The sequence below is a fragment of the Cherax quadricarinatus genome, chromosome 68 (genome assembly GCF_038502225.1).
Source record: "Cherax quadricarinatus isolate ZL_2023a chromosome 68, ASM3850222v1, whole genome shotgun sequence".
Classification (NCBI taxonomy): domain Eukaryota; kingdom Metazoa; phylum Arthropoda; class Malacostraca; order Decapoda; family Parastacidae; genus Cherax; species Cherax quadricarinatus.
In genome coordinates this window covers 21,680,370-21,700,105 of record NC_091359.1, presented here as the reverse complement: position 1 = coordinate 21,700,105, position 19,736 = coordinate 21,680,370, and the positions used below count along the sequence as shown (strand labels likewise).

Sequence of the window (19,736 nt, the reverse complement as noted above, 5' to 3'; positions counted from 1 at the left end):
GAAGATAATGCTCTCCCCTCCTCCCATCCCATCAATCATCACCAGATCTTCAATAAAAGTAAGTGTCATGTAATTGTGCATGCCTTTTTCAGTTTGTGTGTATTAAAATTAACATTTCATGTGGTAAAAAAAATTTTTTTTCATACTTTTGGGCGTCTTGCACGGATTAATTTTATTTCCATTATTTCTTATGGGGAAAATTAATTCGCATAACGATTATTTCGCATAACGATGAGCCCTCTTGCACGGATTAAAATCGTTAACCGGGGGTCCACTGTATTATTGTGCTGAAAGCACATATCACATTTATAATTCTTAAGTACCGTCTGGTACATTAACATTTAATAAGATATTACAAATATGTACAAGTAAGTTTGTGTATGTGTGTAAGTGCTCTAAGTAGTTCGCTATGTCTCACGACTCGACTAGACTTAAACAAGTGACTGACAAAGTCCTCTAATAAACTAACTTCTTGACCGACTGGCAACCAGAACAGTCTGCTTGAACAACAAAAAGAATGCTAAAGCCCAATAGCAATACAACAAGCAACTGCGACACAGAATCAGGAACAAGGAGATAATATAACGACACTAAGTAGAGACCATCAGCAGATCCTCCACGAAAGTCACCAAACTCCCATAATACTGAATCTAAGTTCAGCATAAGAAAATCCCCGACTGTGATAATACACAGATACCAGTACAAATTAGGTGAGAAGCTACAGCTCAGGACCTGAGATGCTCAGAGTGTCTATGAGACACACAACCTCAGTACAACGTCGAAAATCACTAAGTCTATACAAGGTTCTGTGAACAGAGTTCTACAGAACTAACAAGAATAATGAGACAGACAATCTGTCCAACCACCAAGCGAGTCTAGAGCAGACTGAATACTTTAGGCGAGGTGAGGAAACCCCCCCCCTCGATCACGTGATAGCTCCGTGGACAACTGCAGCTCAGAAGCCGGCAGTCTAACGAGCCACAAGCGATAATTACAGTAGTTAGACAATCAAGACTTGAACTGAGCACATAATATGTTACATCCTACCTAACAAAGGAAACTACGTCAAATAACAATATAAAGCAATACATTTACGATTTAGCTATTATCGCAAATATAAGCAATATAAAATTAAATGAAAAGGTAATAATTATATATATACATAATAATCATTGCAATCATTCAGGGGTTGCAACAATATCCATATTCTCTGAAAATTTATCAGAGAGAAATAAAGAGAGACTGATTAGATAAATCCCCCCAAAATTTTGTTCTTCATTGCTGTTTAGCAACTTTATATAGCTGCTTCCTGTATATAATAAAGTACTTGAAGTCAGAGAAATTATATGCATTAAAATTTTTCTTCAGATTAACTCTATGGTTGACATAGTGTATTGTGGCACAAGGATGGCACCAGAGGTTGTAGACAATGAGAGAGGGACTGATGCAGAAATTCCATTACAAGTGGCTGAGGACTTCCAAGAGGAGTACTTTACCAGTTACGAAGATGTGGAGGTTAGTAATGTGGAGACAAATGTTGCAGGATAAGATAAGATAAGCTTTATTTAATGACTTGTTGCCATTATTGACATGCAGCTTGAGTGGCTACCTTAAACTGTCCAAACGTAGATCTATGTTCACTCACGTAGAGCTCCGAACGTAGATCTACATTTTATTTTTGCTGCCTTCAAATTTGGCATGATTGGCCTGAGATACCTGGTCTGTATAGAATGGGTCTTAACACTCGGTGTGTGCAGTATTAAAAAAATCTGGGACCACTTAGTACCTTGTGGGAGCACCTGTTCAATTGAGTGCCAGCTAGAGCAAATAGTGTGGCATACACCAGGGATTCACTGATGTCATGTCATATATCAAGACACACGGAGGGCAAATTTCTAGGTCTTCTCCTTGACTGTAATCTTAAATTTCAGTCCCATACCCATCACATAGCCAAGAAAATTTCCAAATCAGTAGGAATCCTTTCCAAGATATGATACTATGTACCACAAATGACTCTCCTTACCCTGTACTACTCTCTAATATATCCTTACCTCACCTATGGTATCTGTGCCTGGGGCTCAACCACTGCCAACCACCTTAGACCCTTAATAATCCAACAAAAAGCTGCTGTGCGGGTGATAACCAGCTCCTGTGCTAGACAGCACACCCCACCACTTTTCAAAAGACTCAACTTGCTAAATATACAAGACATACACTCTTATTACTGTGCCTACTACACATACAGAACATTAAACTCCACTGTAAACCCTCCCCTAAAACTACTCCCTGACAGTTACAACAGAATGCACAGGCATAATACAAGGCATAAGGCACTTTTCAACATCCCTCGAGTCAGACTCACTATGCAAGAACGCTATGCACATAAAAGGCCCGAAGATCTGGAACTCACTAATGGAACAGGTCAGGGATCCCCTGACAGCTTATAAATTTAGGACATTGCTAAAAAATTGTCTTATCTCACAATATTAACCAAATCAACCAAACATCTGCTAACTAGGCTCTTATTTCTGCCAATCCATAAAATCATCTTATTTCTCAATATTAACCAAATCTACCAAAACATCTGCTAATTAGTCTTATCATGTGACCTCCTGGCTTTTAATTCTGCCATTCCATAAAGTACATGTGTTACCACCTGCACCATTACTTGTAAGGTAGATTTTGTGTGCAATTTCAAGCTTATTTTACCAAACCCTACTCGTTCTAAATTTAAATAAGATTGAATTAAGTTTAAATAAGATTGTTAAACAGCTAACCACTATTACTTGTCTAGTTTTAAGTATAGTTACTATGTACTATTATCTTATTTAGTTTTAATTAGTTACTATGTATTAGGATTAGTTTACCCAAAATTCCTGGGCATGATAGTGGCTATCTTTGTACTTAGCAAATCAAAATTGTAATTACACATTGTAACCTTTACAAAGAAATAAACTTTACTTTACTTTACAAGTGGTTGAGGAAATATAAAAAACCTCGATAATAACCCATGTGTAACATTTGTGCAACATCCTTTCATTTTTGATACCATTGGTAGTGTCATCCTGCCAGAATGTCTTATAACCTATGCCCTAAGTAAAGAGAAACAATTCTGGAACATGTATAATACGTATTCAGCAGACTGGCCGGCTGGCTTTCTATTGGCTGTCTCTCTGTCTGTATCTGTCTGTCTATATCTCTGTCTCTGTCAGTCTGTCTATATATCTGTTTATATCTCTGTCTCTCTCTCACACATACACATAAGTACAGTTATTATACATAGTGTAAATTATCTAGGATAACACCAAAACTTCAGGCAAAGTGCTATACATACAGTACTTATAGATATTAGATGTAATAAACATGATTGGCAAGTAATACACCTTGTCACTTCTGCATCATGTGTAGTACCTGTTGGTTTACGAGCCGCTCTCTGAGACTGAGAGACAAGCAGACGGAAAGACACACACACAGGCAGACAGATAGACAGAAAGACCGAGACACACAGGCAGACAGATAGACAGAAAGACCGAGACACACAGGCAGACAGAAAGACAGTTAAGCAGAGTTTGACAGATAGACAGAGATACAGACACAGATAAATAGATAGACATACATGTTTGTGTTTAACAGTGAAAAGAAATGAAGCCAGGGTTCCATGCAGCAGTGCTTTATCATCAAGTGTCATACCATTGCTTACCCTGTCAGCAGTTTAGCTACACTAGTCATAAACACCATGCTTCAAGAAGTTTCATATATACTCCAGCATGTCTAAAACATTGCTGAGACCTATAAATACTTTGTATATATTTCTAGACAATAGTAAATGTCCAAGGCAGGTGAAAATATTCACCTGTCAGTGTGATTGTGACTGTTTGAGTACTATTTCAGTACCTAATATTAGTGTCAGAACAAAGATTGGCTTTGAAATCACAAGATTAGATTTTTCCACCGAAATGGCTAGTTTATTGTGCACCCCATATCCATCCAGTGGACGGTAGCGCAAGAGCATATGGATACACAAAAGGCCTAGGAACTAGGCCCCAAAAGGGTTAACAGATGTACATATGGATTTTTATCTACAGTTCATTTATCTGTTACAAGCAAATTTAGGAAATTTGCTCAGTATATCTGGCATCTTATTTTTATTAATAAGATATCTTGACATGTCACATAGGTTATTATACTGTCTATCTCTGTATTCCTCAGTAAGTGGATAATTAAGCACATAGTGTTCAAGACAGTGACCATATACCTGATCACATAATTTACATTTAGTTTGATCATCATCTGTGTGTCTCCCAAACTGCCAGAAGTACTTGTAACTAAGCCCAAGCCTGTCCATCACAACATCAGTCAATCTGTTCACATTGCACGTTGCTCCATAAACATGCTTATCTATTTTATTTTTATTTTTTTTATTATCACACTGGCCGATTCCCACCAAGGCAGGGTGGCCCGAAAAAGAAAAACTTTCACCATCATTCACTCCATCACTGTCTTGCCAGAAGGGTGCTTTACACTACAGTCTTTAAACTGCAACATTAACACCCCTCCTTCAGAGTGCAGGCACTGTACTTCCCATCTCCAGGACTCAAGTCCGGCCTGCCGGTTTCCCTGAACCCCTTCATAAATGTTACTTTGCTCACACTCCAACAGCACGTCAAGTATTAAAAAGCATTCGTCTCCATTCACTCATATCAAACACGCTCACGCACGCCTGCTGGAAGTCCAAGCCCCTCGCACACAAAACCTCCTTTACCCCCTCCCTCCAGCCTTTCCTAGGCCGACCCCTACCCCGCCCCCCTTCAGCTTTGTTTCGCTTAGGGCCAGGACATCCAACTTCTTTTCATTCATAACATCAGCAATCGTCTGTTTCTTTTCATCCGCACTACATCCACGCACATTCAAGCATCCCAGTTTTATAGAGTTTTTCTTCTTCTCTTTTTTAGTAAATGTCTACAGGAGAAGGGGTTACTAGCCCATTGCTCCTGGCATTTTAGTCGCCTCATACGACACGCATGGCTTACGGAGGAAAGATTCTTTTCCACTTCCTCATAGTGGGCTATAGATCTACTCAGGCTTTTAACTGCATTTCTATAACAATCATTTTCATTATTTCCCTCCTAATATTCCTAATGCTAGACACAGATATACCAAAGTTATATTTTCCATTCTCCTGCTGAGTACTCTTCTTGGCTAACATATCAACTTTATCATGAAGGAGTAATCCAATGTGTGATGGGATCCATAGCAATTGTACATTAATTCCTTTGTCCCGGATTTTTGAGTATCTATACCTGGCTTCTCCAATGAGCATGTTGTTGGAGTCATTATATGAATCAAGAGCCTTCAGTGATGACATGGAATCAATAATGATGATCGAGTCAAGCTCAGTGTCATAAGTTAGCTTTGGCACCATTAGGATTGCAAACAATTCAGTTTGCAGTCTAGATGCCCAGTTGTTAATTCTTATGCCTAGGTCAACAAGTTTATTATCATTCTTAACTAGGGAGGTGCAAAAAGAGCAGATGCAGCCCTGCCAGAAGACTCCTATTTAGATCCATCAGTGTATATAACTTGTGATAACTTATTGCTAACAGCTAAGTGAGAAATTTCTTCTTGAACAGTTGCTTTAACAAGTGATTTAAGGAAGGGATTACTAGTAATGAGCTTCTTGGGAGGGACTTGTAGGTATGTGATATTAAATGAACACATCTCCCATGGAGGGGTGAAATGCTCTTGCCTACAGTGTTACAGTTCATTCAGGTTATCAAACTTAATGCAATTGCACATTTTCACAATCCATTCAGATCTGTGTGTATTTACTTCTAGACACTTAGAAAGATTCATAGTGACAGTGTCTGGTTCATTTCTTAACATTCTAATACCAAGTACAGTGTTAATCTCAACAATCCTATCACTGATACAGTGGACCCCCGGTTAACGAACTTTTTTCATTCCAGTAGTATGTTCAGGTGCCAGTACTGACCGAATTTTTTCCCATAAGGAATATTGTGAAGTAGATTAGTCCATTTCAGACCCCCAAACATACACGTACAAACGCACTTACATAAATACACTTACATAATTGGCAGCATTTGGAGGTGATCGTTAAGCGGGGGTCCACTGTACTAGAAATACCAAGCTCCTTCCTCATATTAAGAACCTTTGTTGAAAAATGGTTTACCAGCTAAGACAATTTTAAATATAGGGAAAACTTAACTTAGAAAGACAGCTCATCGCCTGCACAGCCGCCCCTGCAGACGAGGTCTTGAGAAGCTGTCGAAGTCATTCCTCAACGGGCTGAAATGATTTATAATTTGTAAGATTATAAATTACCCCTAGGGGGTGTTATGTCAGCATATTTCATTCACTGATTGCTGACAAATTACGTACTTGTGTGGACTCAAAGGTCCGCACCTCACTGCCGACTATAGGTTGATTACAAACTCCTTGCAACTCAAGAACTGCGCAGTCCCCCGTACTACAAGAAATTCGCAACCTACCTTGCTCTAGTAGCGTGAGCTATGGTGTTCTTCACACCTTCGACAGATATCGGTGACTTGATAGAAGCTGAAGTGCCCTTGGATGTCCACGTCTTCCATAGTCTAGGAATACGCACACTGGTACACTATGTTCCACAAGATTTGTCTTTATTGTTCACAATCTTATCACTGAAGAAGCTGATCACACTTCTCTGTAAGTGTTTATTGTGTTTTGTGAGACACTTTGTTCACACTAACGCACAGATCGTTCTTTGTTGGTTATCCTGGCATTAGTGTCACTCTCAGTAGAGTCAAAAGTAATCAGAAGACGCCACAGCCTCCTACGTCCTCACTGCCCCCAGCACATAAAGGAAAAGCTGACCTAGTACTTTTGCTTCCCTGCCACTTCCTCCATGAAGCAAAGCAGAATGTTTGATTCTTGCTGTCTTAAGCATAGACAACAATGTCCACTATCTTTACCATGGTAATAAAGTGGGAGCAGGATTTTCCTTAATTGTTCTGCTAAGGTAAGAGATGGACTGTCTTTTATTAAAATACACTTTGCAACACTGGAGTCTTGCATGGAGTGGCGGTCGCTTGACCACACGTCACATACTGGTACTGCATCTGGGATCAATTACTCGCTGTAGCAGTAAACAAGACGCTTGCCTCTTCTGAGAGGGCTGGGCCCCTCAGGGCTGAAAGGGCTGAAAGGGGCTGAAGGGGGCTGATACCCCCCTCCTGGAGAAAATTTCTCCACACTGGGGGGCGGTGGAGGTTCGCTGCAGGTGAACTATTCATCACTTAACATTAATTTGATTTTCTCACTCGCCACCACTGCTGCTTGTCTTTTCTGAACAGCTTTAGTCTGCGTGGTTTCTGGAGAATCACTAATTTTGTTTTCAACACTGTGTAATTCTAACGGCACTGGTTTGTTTATTGTCCGCTTATTCACTACACCTTTGCTTAAAACATCAACTGTCCTGATGATTCCATTTGCATCAGGATATATGGTCACAATTTTTCCAAGTGGCCATTGGGACCTCGGACCATCATTGTCAATAATCACTATGTCACCAGGTCTTAAGGACTTATGATTTTCAGGAACACCAGCTCCATAGGAGTGTTCTCTCAATGAGGTGAGATAGTCTTCTCGCCAAATTTTCTCCCAACGTTCAGTCACTTTATTAAGGTGTTTGAATTTACGTCTGAGTTGCTCAGGTTCGAAATAAGTAGGATCCTCTGTGATTTCTTTATCATTCATGGGAGGAACAGGTTCGAGCCTTCTACCATGGAGTAAATGAGATGGACTTAACACTTCTAAATTGTCCAGATCATCGGTAACATAAGTTAGAGGTCTGTTGTTGACTCTGTTTTCTATTTCAGTCACAACTGTACGGAATTCTTATAAGTCGATTCTTTGACGATGAAGAGTCTTCCTTAAACAACGTTTTACAATGCTGATCATTCCTTCATAAAATCCGCCGTGCCATGAAGATTTAGGAGGAATGTATCTCCAACGACATCTGCGTTGATTCAGCATCTGTTGTACTTCTGGTTGATCAAAGATCTTGCTTATATAAGCAGCACCAGCAACAAAGTTCGTTGCATTATCTGAAATCATCAGTCTGGGACATGCCCTCCCGGCTGCAAACCTTCTGAATAATTTGATAAAGGTTTCAGCAGACATGTCAGTGGCTACTTCTAGATGTACTGCTCTAGTTGTAGCACAAGTGAACAAACAGGTGTACACCTTGATGGGAACTTTGTCAACTGTTTTGGTTAAAATTATTGGTTCAGTGTAATCTACACCTGTCACCTCAAATGGAGTGATATGACAAACTCTTTCAGAGGGATATGGAGGTGGACCTGGATACTGACATACTCGCATATTGTAGTGATGACAAGTAATACAGTCCTTTATTTGTTTTTTCACACTTTGTCTGCCTTGAGGTATCCAGTAGGATTGTCGTATATGACAAAGTGTGTCAGCTACCCCAACATGTAACACGTTACTGTGGGCGTTTTGCACAATCAGTTTTGTTAGCCAATGATTCTTGGGGATCAATATTGGATGTATGGCTTCCTTAGGTAGTGAAGGATTATGAATTCTTCCTCGACATCTTATAATCTTTTCTGAGTCGAGATAAAGTCCTAAAGAATTAATCATAACAGGTTTCTTTGGGGATTTATCTTGTGTTTCCAGAAATTTATATTCTGTAGAGAAAACATCTTTCTGTATTAGTTTCACCCAGTATTTAATGGATTCGAGACATTCATAATCAGGTTTTATTCCTTTAATGAATTTAAAGACAAGAACTGTAACTCTCAAGAGTATTTAGATCCATCAGTGACTCTTTCTGTTGTGTCTGCAGTATTTACACAACTTATTTCTGCTGTGTTCAAGCAGACTGTTTCTTCTGGCATAATGTGAGCTTTTTGCTGAGGCCAGTTATTTTCATTAGAGAGCCAGTTCGGTCCGTGGAGCCATAATTTATTATCCACAAATTTCTTGAGTGGGACACCACATAACAACATTTTTTTTTTTTTTTTTTTATTATCACACTGGCCGATTCCCACCAAGGCAGGGTGGCCCGAAAAAGAAAAACTTTCACCATCATTCACTCCATCACTGTCGTGCCAGAAGGGTGCTTTACACTACAGTTTTTAAACTGCAACATTAACACCCCTCCTTCAGAGTGCAGGCACTGTACTTCCCATCTCCAGGACTCAAGTCCGGCCTGCCGGTTTCCCTGAACCCCTTCATAAATGTTACTTTGCTCACACTCCAACAGCACGTCAAGTATTAAAAACCATTTGTCTCCATTCACTCCTATCAAACACGCTCACGCATGCCTGCTGGAAGTCCAAGCCCCTCGCACACAAAACCTCCTTTACCCTCTCCCTCCAACCTTTCCTAGGCCGACCCCTACCCCGCCTTCCTTCCACTACAGACTGATACACTCTTGAAGTCATTCTGTTTCGCTCCATTCTCTCTACATGTCCGAACCACCTCAACAACCCTTCCTCAGCCCTCTGGACAACAGTTTTGGCAATCCCGCACCTCCTCCTAACTTCCAAACTACGAATTCTCTGCATTATATTCACACCACACATTGCCCTCAGACATGACATCTCCACTGCCTCCAGCCTTCTCCTCGCTGCAACATTCATCACCCATGCTTCACACCCATATAAGAGCGTTGGTAAAACTATACTCTCATACATTCCCCTCTTTGCCTCCAAGGACAAAGTTCTTTGTCTCCACAGACTCCTAAGTGCACCACTCACCCTTTTCCCCTCATCAATTCTATGATTCACGTAACAACATGTCAGCTGGATTCTCTTGGGTAGAGACGTGGAGAAAGAGATAATCTCTCTGCACCTCTTTTATTTCTGCTGCTCTGTTCTGTACATAGACCAGCTTACTCTTATTATTTCTTAACCACTGGAGAACTGCTTCATTATCACTCCAGATCACAGTTTTTTCAATAGTGAGATGATCAAGTACTTTGTTGAGATAGACAGCTAATTTTGTACCTACATAGAGTGCTGTCAGTTCCAATTGTGGTACTGTTCTGACCTTCAAGGGTGCTACCCTGGCCTTTGAAGTAATTAGTGTACTTCCTTTAGTATTACTCATGTAAGCTACAGCGCCATAACCTCTGGTTGACGCATCACAGAACACATGTAATGTGTACTTGTTTCCCTCTTGACCTATTTGTCTGGGAAATTTAATTTAATGAAGTTGCTTAAACTCCCTTGATATTTCATCCCATGCTTGACTCATTTCTAGAGGCAAGTTCTCATCTCATCCAATTTTGAGCTTCCATGCATCTTGCATAAGTATTTTACCTTTTATGGTAATTGGTGAGACGAGTCCTAGAGGATCAAAAGATTGTGATACCTCTGACAGTAAACTACGTTTAGTGAGTGTACTGCATGATTTATTGTTTATCTTTTTGAGACTCAAAGTATCTTCCTGTGTGTTCCAATTAAGTCCCAGCATATTGTTGCAATCAGGAATTTCAGTTTCAGGGAAATCTTCTTTGATAAGTTCCCTTAATTGCATTGAATTTGTATTCCACATCCTTAGAGGTATATTTGCTTCTTTCATCTCCTTGTTAGCTTCTCTGTATAAGGATTTCAAATCCTCCTCTTTATTCACAGTACCTTGAAGATTGTCCACATAGAAACTTTTCTTTAAGATTTCTTTGAAAGGACTTTCAGATTTCCTCAAATGTGTATTTAGAGTAACTTCTAGTAAGAATGGAGAGGATGTTGCACCAAACAATACTGATTTGAAACGATAAGTTTTCACAGGACTTTGAGGATCATGTGGATTTTCAGGCCACAAGAATCGAGTATAATCTCTATCTATTTCTTGTAGTCCTACTCTTAAGAAAGCTTTGGAAATATCAGCCGTGTAGGCACATGGGTTTGTGAGAAATTTCATAAGCACATCTCCAAGCTTCTCAGTTAGTGAGGACCCGGTCATCAGACAGTCATTAAGACTTGCTTCATCTTTATTTGCACGTACGCTGCAATATATACAACACGTAGTGGAGTGGTTTCAGAATCTTTTTTGACTCCATGGTGCAGGAGATAATGAGCTTCTGTCTTCAACTTATCTTCGACTATTTCCTCAATGAATTTATTGTCCAACTGTTCTTGTATGATATTATCATAGACAGTAAGTAGCTCTGGATTCTTCCTGAGCTCATGTATTTGTGCTTTCATTTGTCCGAAAGTCATGCGATAATTGCTAAGCAGATGTGGTGGATTTAATTTCCATGGTAACCTAACCCAATACTGTCCATCTTTATATTTGACAGTGTCCAAATATTGGTTATAAGTCTGAGACTCTTGTGGGCTTGGCTTATTTACATCAGTACCTATCGCATCTAAATCCCACAACTTATCAACTGGTTCATTCATTTCTTCCAGTAATGATAATTTTTGCTGTGGTACATGATCAGCGGTTATTCTCGTAACTAGTACATTTTCCACTGAATCAATATCAGCTTCTTTCCCACTTTGAGAGGGAATGGGACCACATATCATGTGGCCTCCTGCTGTTTTCAGCAAGTGAACATCATGTTTACTTACTATATTTTGCACAAAACAGTGATAATAATCACTTCCAATGATTAAATCAATTGGACTGATTGTGTCTGTCTGTATGTCAGGACAGGCTAACTTGACCTCAGCTGCTTTCAGTGCTGCAACTGTTTCTTTTAATCCCTGGATCTGCACAGACTTAGGCAAATCATCTACTACCACAGCTTCTACTGTCTTTTTCCTGTTTCCTAGACCAACAGTGATTCTGGCTAGGTCATATGTCTGTTTACCAGAATTGTGGAAAACCCAGCTATATCTAACTGTACTTTGGCATAGGGTTGTTTATTCAGTTTCTGCAACACTGATCTTCTTATGAAGGACCTTTGTGAGCCTTGATCAAATAGTGTTAGCACATTGGTTTTGTGTGATTTATTAGATAACTCAACTCGAGCTATCGGGAGAGCTGTTGCTTTAAACTTATCTCTCACGTTTAATGCTGTTGCTTGTTGGCTTCCTGATTCTGTGGAAGTCTTCTGCTGTTCAGCAAAAGTATTTGGGCATAATGCTGTATGATGCATACCCTTGCATTTAAAACACTTCTTCAGTGAGCATTTTCCTCCCTTGTGTTCACCTAAACACTTGATGCACCTTTTCAGCTGATGAACACGTTTACGTGCCTCTATTGATGTGTATTGACTACAATACGGTGCCCAATGTGTTCCATCACAAAGTACACATTTTGGAGTACTTTTATGTGTGACAGTTTGTTTACTGTCTGTTGTATTCACAGCTTGATAAATGCCTATATGGGATTTCCCATTCTGTGGTTTAGTAGTAGTAGGTATACAGGTCTCCCTCAACATTCGTGAGGGTTAGGGGATCAAGAGCCTCGTGAATGTTGAAAAACCGTGAATGTTTGGTGCCCCAATATATTGTAGGGAAATATATTACAATACTGCTTCCTTAACTTGTTGAACCATGAATAATCATAAAATACATGAAAACGTCGTAAATTGTACTAAATATATACATGTTATGCTTTAATAACATATGTTATTTAATAACATGTATGTTATTAAATACCACTGCCTCCACCAATGCCTCCACCACTGCGAGTCCCTACTACCCTCCCTCCGACCCCTGCAACTGGCAGCCAGCCCTCCCACCACTCAGTGTGGTGAGTGTTTTGTTTGTTCATTATTTGCTATTAAACTACAGAATAAATAATGTAAACCCATTCATGACTGCATATTGGAATGGCTATTAGGAAAGGTATTAGACGGTGACATCATGTGTTTACTCTTGAACACAGCAAAGAATTGAACATTTCTGCTATTGCTAATAATAACAATAGTAATAATAATAATAATAATAATAATAATAATAATAATAATAATAAATACGATATAATTGAAGAAGGAAATTGTACAAAAATATGAGGGAGTGGTTGACACATCATCAGTGTGACTGTTTATGCTGGAGTGAACATTAGTCTCCGTGCTCTTCCAAACATTTCACAATAATTCAGAGGTTGAGGCAGAGGTATTTAACCCTTTCAGGGTCCAAGGCCCAAATCTGGAGTCGCGCACCAGTGTCCAAGAATTTAAAAAAAAAAAATTTGTTATTTTTTCTTATGAAATCATAGAGAATCTTTTTGTGAAGGTAATAAAACAAAAAGTACGAAATTTGGTGGAAAATTGACGAAATTATGCTCTCGCGAATTTTGATGTGTCAGCGATATTTACAAATCGGCGATTTTGCCGACTTTGACTCCCATTTTAGGCCAATTACATTATTCCAATCAACCAAATTCTTAGTTATTTCACTAGTATTACTTCTATTCTATCGATTAAGCACAAGAAATCGCCAAGTCAACTGTTTCAACTACAAAATAAAGTGATCGGAAATTGTTAATTTGGCCAATTTAACACAAAGTTCAAAATATTCCAATTTCAAAATAGGGTCTAGAATGAACAATGTAGGCATTCCTGGCACTAAACTAACATTTCCTCTGTTCATTAGTTATGTTTTGAGGCTTTACAAATAAATTCCATTTTGATTTTTTATTCACATAATGAATTTTTATTCACACCAAAAAATAGAAGATTTACTGTTATGCAATATTGTAATAATTGTATAAATATCATCACCATATTTGTGAATGTATATTAGACCCACCAGCTGACGTGTATTAGATGTGTGAGGTCGTTTGTTTACTCTTCAATATCGGCAAAAATTTAACATTTCTGCTACTTTGAGCTCAGTTTCAAGCCATTTCCAGTGCTAAAACCAATCAAAATCATCTCTATTTCTGTAATATGTCTTCCATTCTATCAAATGAGACCAAGAAATCGCAAATACAACTATAAAAAACATACGAAAAAACACTGCAAAGTTGCTGTTTTAATCGAAAAATCATGATTTCATTTTTTTTCTCTCATTATACACAGTGTGCTGCAGGATCTGTTTTATGTGGTGCACACATACCATATAGATGTATTCTCTCATATCTAGGCCCAAATGTACCGCTCACAGTTTATCAGAGTGAGCTGAGCTCATGGCGTAGATCTACGGTTTGGACCCTGAACGTAAAGCCGTAGATCTACGGGACGGACCCTGAAAGGGTTAATCCTTTCAGGGTCCAAGGCCCAAATCTGAAGTGGTGCCCCAGTGTCCAAGAATTTAAAAAAAAAAAAATTTGTTATTTTTTATGAGATGGTAGAGAATCTTTTTGTGAAGGTAATAAAACAAAAAGTGCGAAATTTGATGGAAAATTGACAAAATTATGCTCTTGCGAATTTTGATGTGTCAGCGATATTTACGAATCGGCGATTTTACCGACTTTGACTCCCATTTTAGGCCAATTACATTATTCCAGTCAACCAAATTCTTAGCTATTTCACTAGTATTACTTCTATTCTATCGATTGAGCACAAGAAATCGCCAAGTCAACTGTTTCAACTACAAAATAAAGTGATCGGAAAGTGTTAATTTGGCCAATTTAACACAAAGTTCAAAATATTCCAATTTCAAAATAGGGTCCAGAATAAACAATGTAGGTATTCCTGGAACTAAACTAACATTTCCTCTGTTCATTAGTTACGTTTTGAGGCTTTACAAATAAATTCCATTTTGATTTTTTATTCACATAATGAATTTTTATTCACACCAAAAAATAGAAGATTTACTGTTATGCAATACTGTAATAATTGTATAAATATCATCACCATATTTGTGAATGTATATTAGACCCACCAGCTGGCGTGTATTAGACGTGTGAGGTCGTTTGTTTACTCTTGAATATAAGCAAAAATTTAACATTTCTGCTACTTTGAGCTCAGTTTCAAGCCATTTCCAGTGCTAAAACCAATCAAAATCATCTCTATTTCTGTAATATGTCTTCCATTCTATCAAATGAGACCAAGAAATTGCAAATACAACTATAAAAAACTACGAAAAAACACTGCAAAGTCGCTGTTTTAATCGAAAAATTATGATTTCAGTTTTTTTCTCTCATTATACACAGTGTGCTGCAGGATTTGTTTTATGTGGTGCACACATACCACATAGATGTATTCTCTCATATCTAGGCCCAAATGTACCACTCACAGTTTATCAGAGAGAGTGAGCTGAGCTCATGACGTAGATCTACGGTTTGGACCCTGAACGTAAAGCCATAGATCCATGGGACGGACCCTGGAAGGGTTAATAACATATATGTTATAAATAATAATAGTACATGTTATTATTAATAACATGTATTATTATTAACATGTATGTATTTAATAACATATATGTTATAAATAATAATAGTACATATTATTAATAACATGTATTATTATTAACATGTATGTTATTAAATACCATTGCCTCAATCACTGCCTCAACAGCTGCCTCAACCACTGCCTCAATCGCTGCCTCAATCACTGCCTCAATCGCTTCCTCAATCGCTGCCTCAAGAGCTGCCTCAACCGCTGCCTCAATCGCTGCCTCAACAGCTGCCTCAACCACTGCCTCAATCGCTGCCTCAATCGCTGCCTCAACAGCTGCCTCAATCGCTGCCTCAATCGCTGCCTCAACAGCTGCCTCAACCACTGCCTCAATCGCTGCCTCAATCGCTGCCTCAACAGCTGCCTCAACCGCTGCCTCAACAACTGCCTCAACCGCTGCCTCAATCGCTGCCTCAACAGCTGCCTCAACCACTGCCTCAATCGCTGCCTCAATCGCTGCCTCAACAACTGCCTCAACTGCTGCCTCAATCACTGCCTCAATTGCTGCCTCAACAGCTGCCTCAACCACTGCCTAAATCACTGCCTCAATCACTGCCTCAATCACTGCCTCAACCGCTGCCTCAATCGCTGCCTCTACCACTCCAGTCACACTCAATCTACAAGCACCAAACACAATGAATTATTGTGAAATGTTTGGAAGAGCAGGGAGACTAATGCTCACTCCAGCATAAACAAAGTCACACTGACGATGTGTCAACCACTCCCTCGTATTTTTGTACAATTTCCTTCTTCAATTATATCATATTTATTATTATTATTATTATTATTATTATTATTATTATTACTATTGTTATTATTGTTGTTATTAGCTGTAGCAGAAATGTTTAATTCTTTGCTGTGTTCAAGAGTAAACACATGATGTCACCATCTAATACCTGTCCGAATAGCCATTCCAATATGCAGTCATGAATGAGTTTACATTATTTATTCTGTAGTTTAATATCAAATAATGAACAAACAAAACACTCACCACACTGAGTGGTGGGAGGGCTGGCTGCCAGTTGCAGGGGTCGGAGGGAGGGTAGTAGGGACTCGCAGGTGGCGGGAAACTTAAATATGATTTGGCGGCTGGAAATTTGGCAGTTGGGAATTCGCGAATGTGTGAAGCCCGTGAAAGTTGAAAACGTGAATGTTGAGGGAGACCTGTACTCTTTTTATACTGAGTTGAAGATTTGTTATCCACCAGATTTTTGGATTTTTCATCTTGTCTCGTTGCTTGCATGCATGAAACTATTGTTTGTAAACCATTGCTAATTTCTTCACAAGTGAAATAGCGTTTATTGAACATAATATTTAATCGTTCAGTAATTTGTGGTGACAACTTATCTTGTACAATACCACTGAAAAACCAATCACATTGCCTTAGGTCATATTTAGCACCTAGAGATCTGAGACTATTGTCTAATGTGATTCTAAATGCCTGTAAGTCTGAAAAACAATGTTTGGGTGGCTTCAAGCTTGATATTAAGACTGCATGTCTAACTCTAGCCTTGTCATCATCAAAGTAATTGTCTGCTAAGACACGTAAGGCTATTTGATAATTGTCTTGAACCACCGGAAATGACTTAATCAATTCATAGGGTTCTCCCTTCACAAGACATTTAAGATAATTGAACTTAGCAATCTCATCTATGTCAGTTTGTGAATTTACTATGGATTGAAAACCACTAATGAATTCTTCGTAATTATGACCTTGGAAAATAGGTAATGACAAGGTAGGTAAACTTGGTAATGGTACACTTGTTGTTATTACAGGTGTAACAGGTGTTTGACCACTAGTTACAGTAGGTCTCTGTGACAGAGTTTTGCGGCAAATTGCCTGTACTCCTGTCCACCTTAATTGTTCATTACTAAAAGTATCCAAAACATTTTTAATTTCATCCTCAGATGGATCTGATTCAAGAAAATTCTTTTCATAATGTGTATAGTCTGAATTATTTCCAGACGTTGTGTAAGTAATTCAAATTTGACCTCAAGATCATCAAAATCTATGTTTGTATCTTGAGTTAATCCTATACAGACTGAAATTAGATTTTCTAATTGTGTAATCTTAGTCTGTAAAGACTGAAACTGAGTTTTCAAACAAGTCATTTTAATGGTATACTGAAATTTTAGCACCACACTTAGAGTGTTTAAAAGCACTGTACTGCTATAAACAGCTGAGTTTTTGTTATGCTTAAGTCAGCAATAATCGAGTCAGACACTACTGACCTACTAAGCTTAACCTCAGGGTCAATGACCATGAAGGGTACAGAGTACATATGGCTGGTGTTTATGGCTTGAGTTTGCTGTGTCAGCCTGACCACGATGATTAATCGTAAATAACGATGTTATACACTTCATTCACTATACACTATAAATGTCACTGTATAACTAAATCACACATGAATATTACTTACACATATATAAATGTCACTGTTAATATACATAGTTTAAATTTTTATATATAGTTATCTTTAATATAACAGGTAGTATATCTATAAGAAACAAACTTTAACACAATCTTGTCTCTTAATCTCTGTCTATAAACATTATAAACACTATGTGTATATACACTCAGACAAACAGAACATCAGTTGGCTTGTTGTTGTCGTCAGAGCTTCTCGAGCTTGGAGCAGTAGATGACTGGTGCCATCCCCTGTTTTCTTGTTGGGTGAGTCACCCAGCTCCCGTTTTCTTTGGGTGAACGCTGGTGAGTGCCAGTTTTCTTTTGGCTGCCCATTCTCTGTGATTGAGTCTGGAGGGACTCATTTATACTGATTTATATTGTAAAACACTAGTTTTACAGCTTTTTTCGAAGGACCTTGGCTCGTAGGTTATTTGTACACTGTAGTACAACATATTTGGACCACAGTGTGGCCTTTATCCGGTTCGAGCACGACCAAAATGTTGAGAAATGGTTTACCAGCTAAGATATAATTTTAACCCTTTGAGGGTCGACAGGCCCTCTCCGAAACTCGTTCTCAGGGTCGGCCAAATTTAAAAAAAAAAAAAATTATTTTCTCTTATGAAAATATAGAGAATCTTTTCCCGATCATAAAGACACCAAAAGTTTGAAATTTGATAGAAAACTTACGGAATTATGCTCTCGCAAAGTTAGCGGTCTCGGCGATGTTTACGCATCGGCGATTTTGCCCACTTTGAGCCCCATTTTCGGCCAATTTCACTGTACTAGTCGACACAAAACATGAATATTTCGCTAGAACTCCATTTTTTCTATCGAATGGGTGCACGAAACCACTCATTTATGAAATTCAACTATCCAGTACAGTGGTCAGAATTTAGCAATTTTGCCAATTTCACACAAATTTCAAAAGATGCCAATTTCCGAATAGGGTCCAGAATAAACAAGAAAGACATTCCTGGCACTAAAATGACATTTCCTCTGGTCATTAGTCACGTCTCAAGGCCCCTCTTATATTCTTTTGCTTTCCACTTTGAATTTTTATTCTCACAAAAAATAGAAGATTTACTGTTATGCAGACTATTGCATTAGTGTAAGAAACGGTATAAATATTATTGGTGCATTTGTGAAAGAATATTAGACTCACCAGTTGACGTGTATTGCACGCTTGGCACGATTTGTTTACTTTTGAAGTTTGGTAAAAATCGAACATTTCTGCTACTTTGAGCTCAATTTCAAGGCACTTTTCTTTGTAAAACCAGTCAAAATCATCTCAATTTCTGTAATATGTCTTCCATTTTATAAAATGAGACCAAGAAAACTAGAATACAACAATAAATACCATACGAAAATACACTGCAAAGTCGCTGATTTATTCAAAAAAAATGGTAAAAGTTTTTTTTTCTCATTATGCACTGTGTGCTGCAGGATTTTTTTTAGACTGTGCACACTGACCACATAGACCCATTCTTTCATATGAAGGCGTACCAGCTTTCTCCCAATAGATTTGAGGCCGCTAGAATTTATGAGTACTAGTACGTCAAAAACCCCTACGCGTAAGACGTACTAGTACGACGAAAACCCTCAAAGGGTTAAATATAGGGAAAACTTAACTTAGAGAGACAGCTCATCGCCTGCACAGCCGCCCCTGCAGACGAGGTCTTGAGAAGCTGTCGAAGTCATTCCTCAACGGGCTGAAATGATTTATAATTTGTAAGATTATAAATTACCCCTAGGGGGTGTTATGTCAGCATATTTCATTCACTGATTGCTGACAAATTACGTACTTGTGTGGACTCAATGCTCCGCACCTCACTGCCGACTATAGGTTGATTACAAACTCCTTGCGACTCAAGAACTGCGCAGTCCCCCGTACTACAAGAAATTCGCAACCTACCTTGCTCTAGTAGCGTGAGCTATGGTGTTCTTCACACCTTCGACAGATATCGGTGACTTGATAGAAGCTGAAGTGCCCTTGGATGTCCACGTCTT

The 19,736-nt window shown here is 38.7% G+C and overlaps 1 protein-coding gene across 5 annotated transcripts in view; it reads left to right on the top strand.

Annotated features, from left to right (window-relative positions):
• Positions 1 to 19,736, top strand: part of LOC128697671 (protein arginine N-methyltransferase 1-like) — a 58,445-nt gene that overhangs the window by 4,065 nt on the left and 34,644 nt on the right. For 3 of the 5 annotated variants that reach the window (XM_070099767.1, XM_070099765.1, XM_053789496.2), the window contains exon 2: positions 1,369 to 1,515. The exons of the other annotated variants lie outside the window; for them this stretch is intronic. In XM_070099767.1, coding sequence (XP_069955868.1) covers positions 1,378 to 1,515 — 138 coding nt within the window. In that variant the 5' untranslated portion in view covers positions 1,369 to 1,377. The remainder of the gene's footprint in view (positions 1 to 1,368; positions 1,516 to 19,736) is intronic. 5 annotated transcript variants of the gene reach the window in all.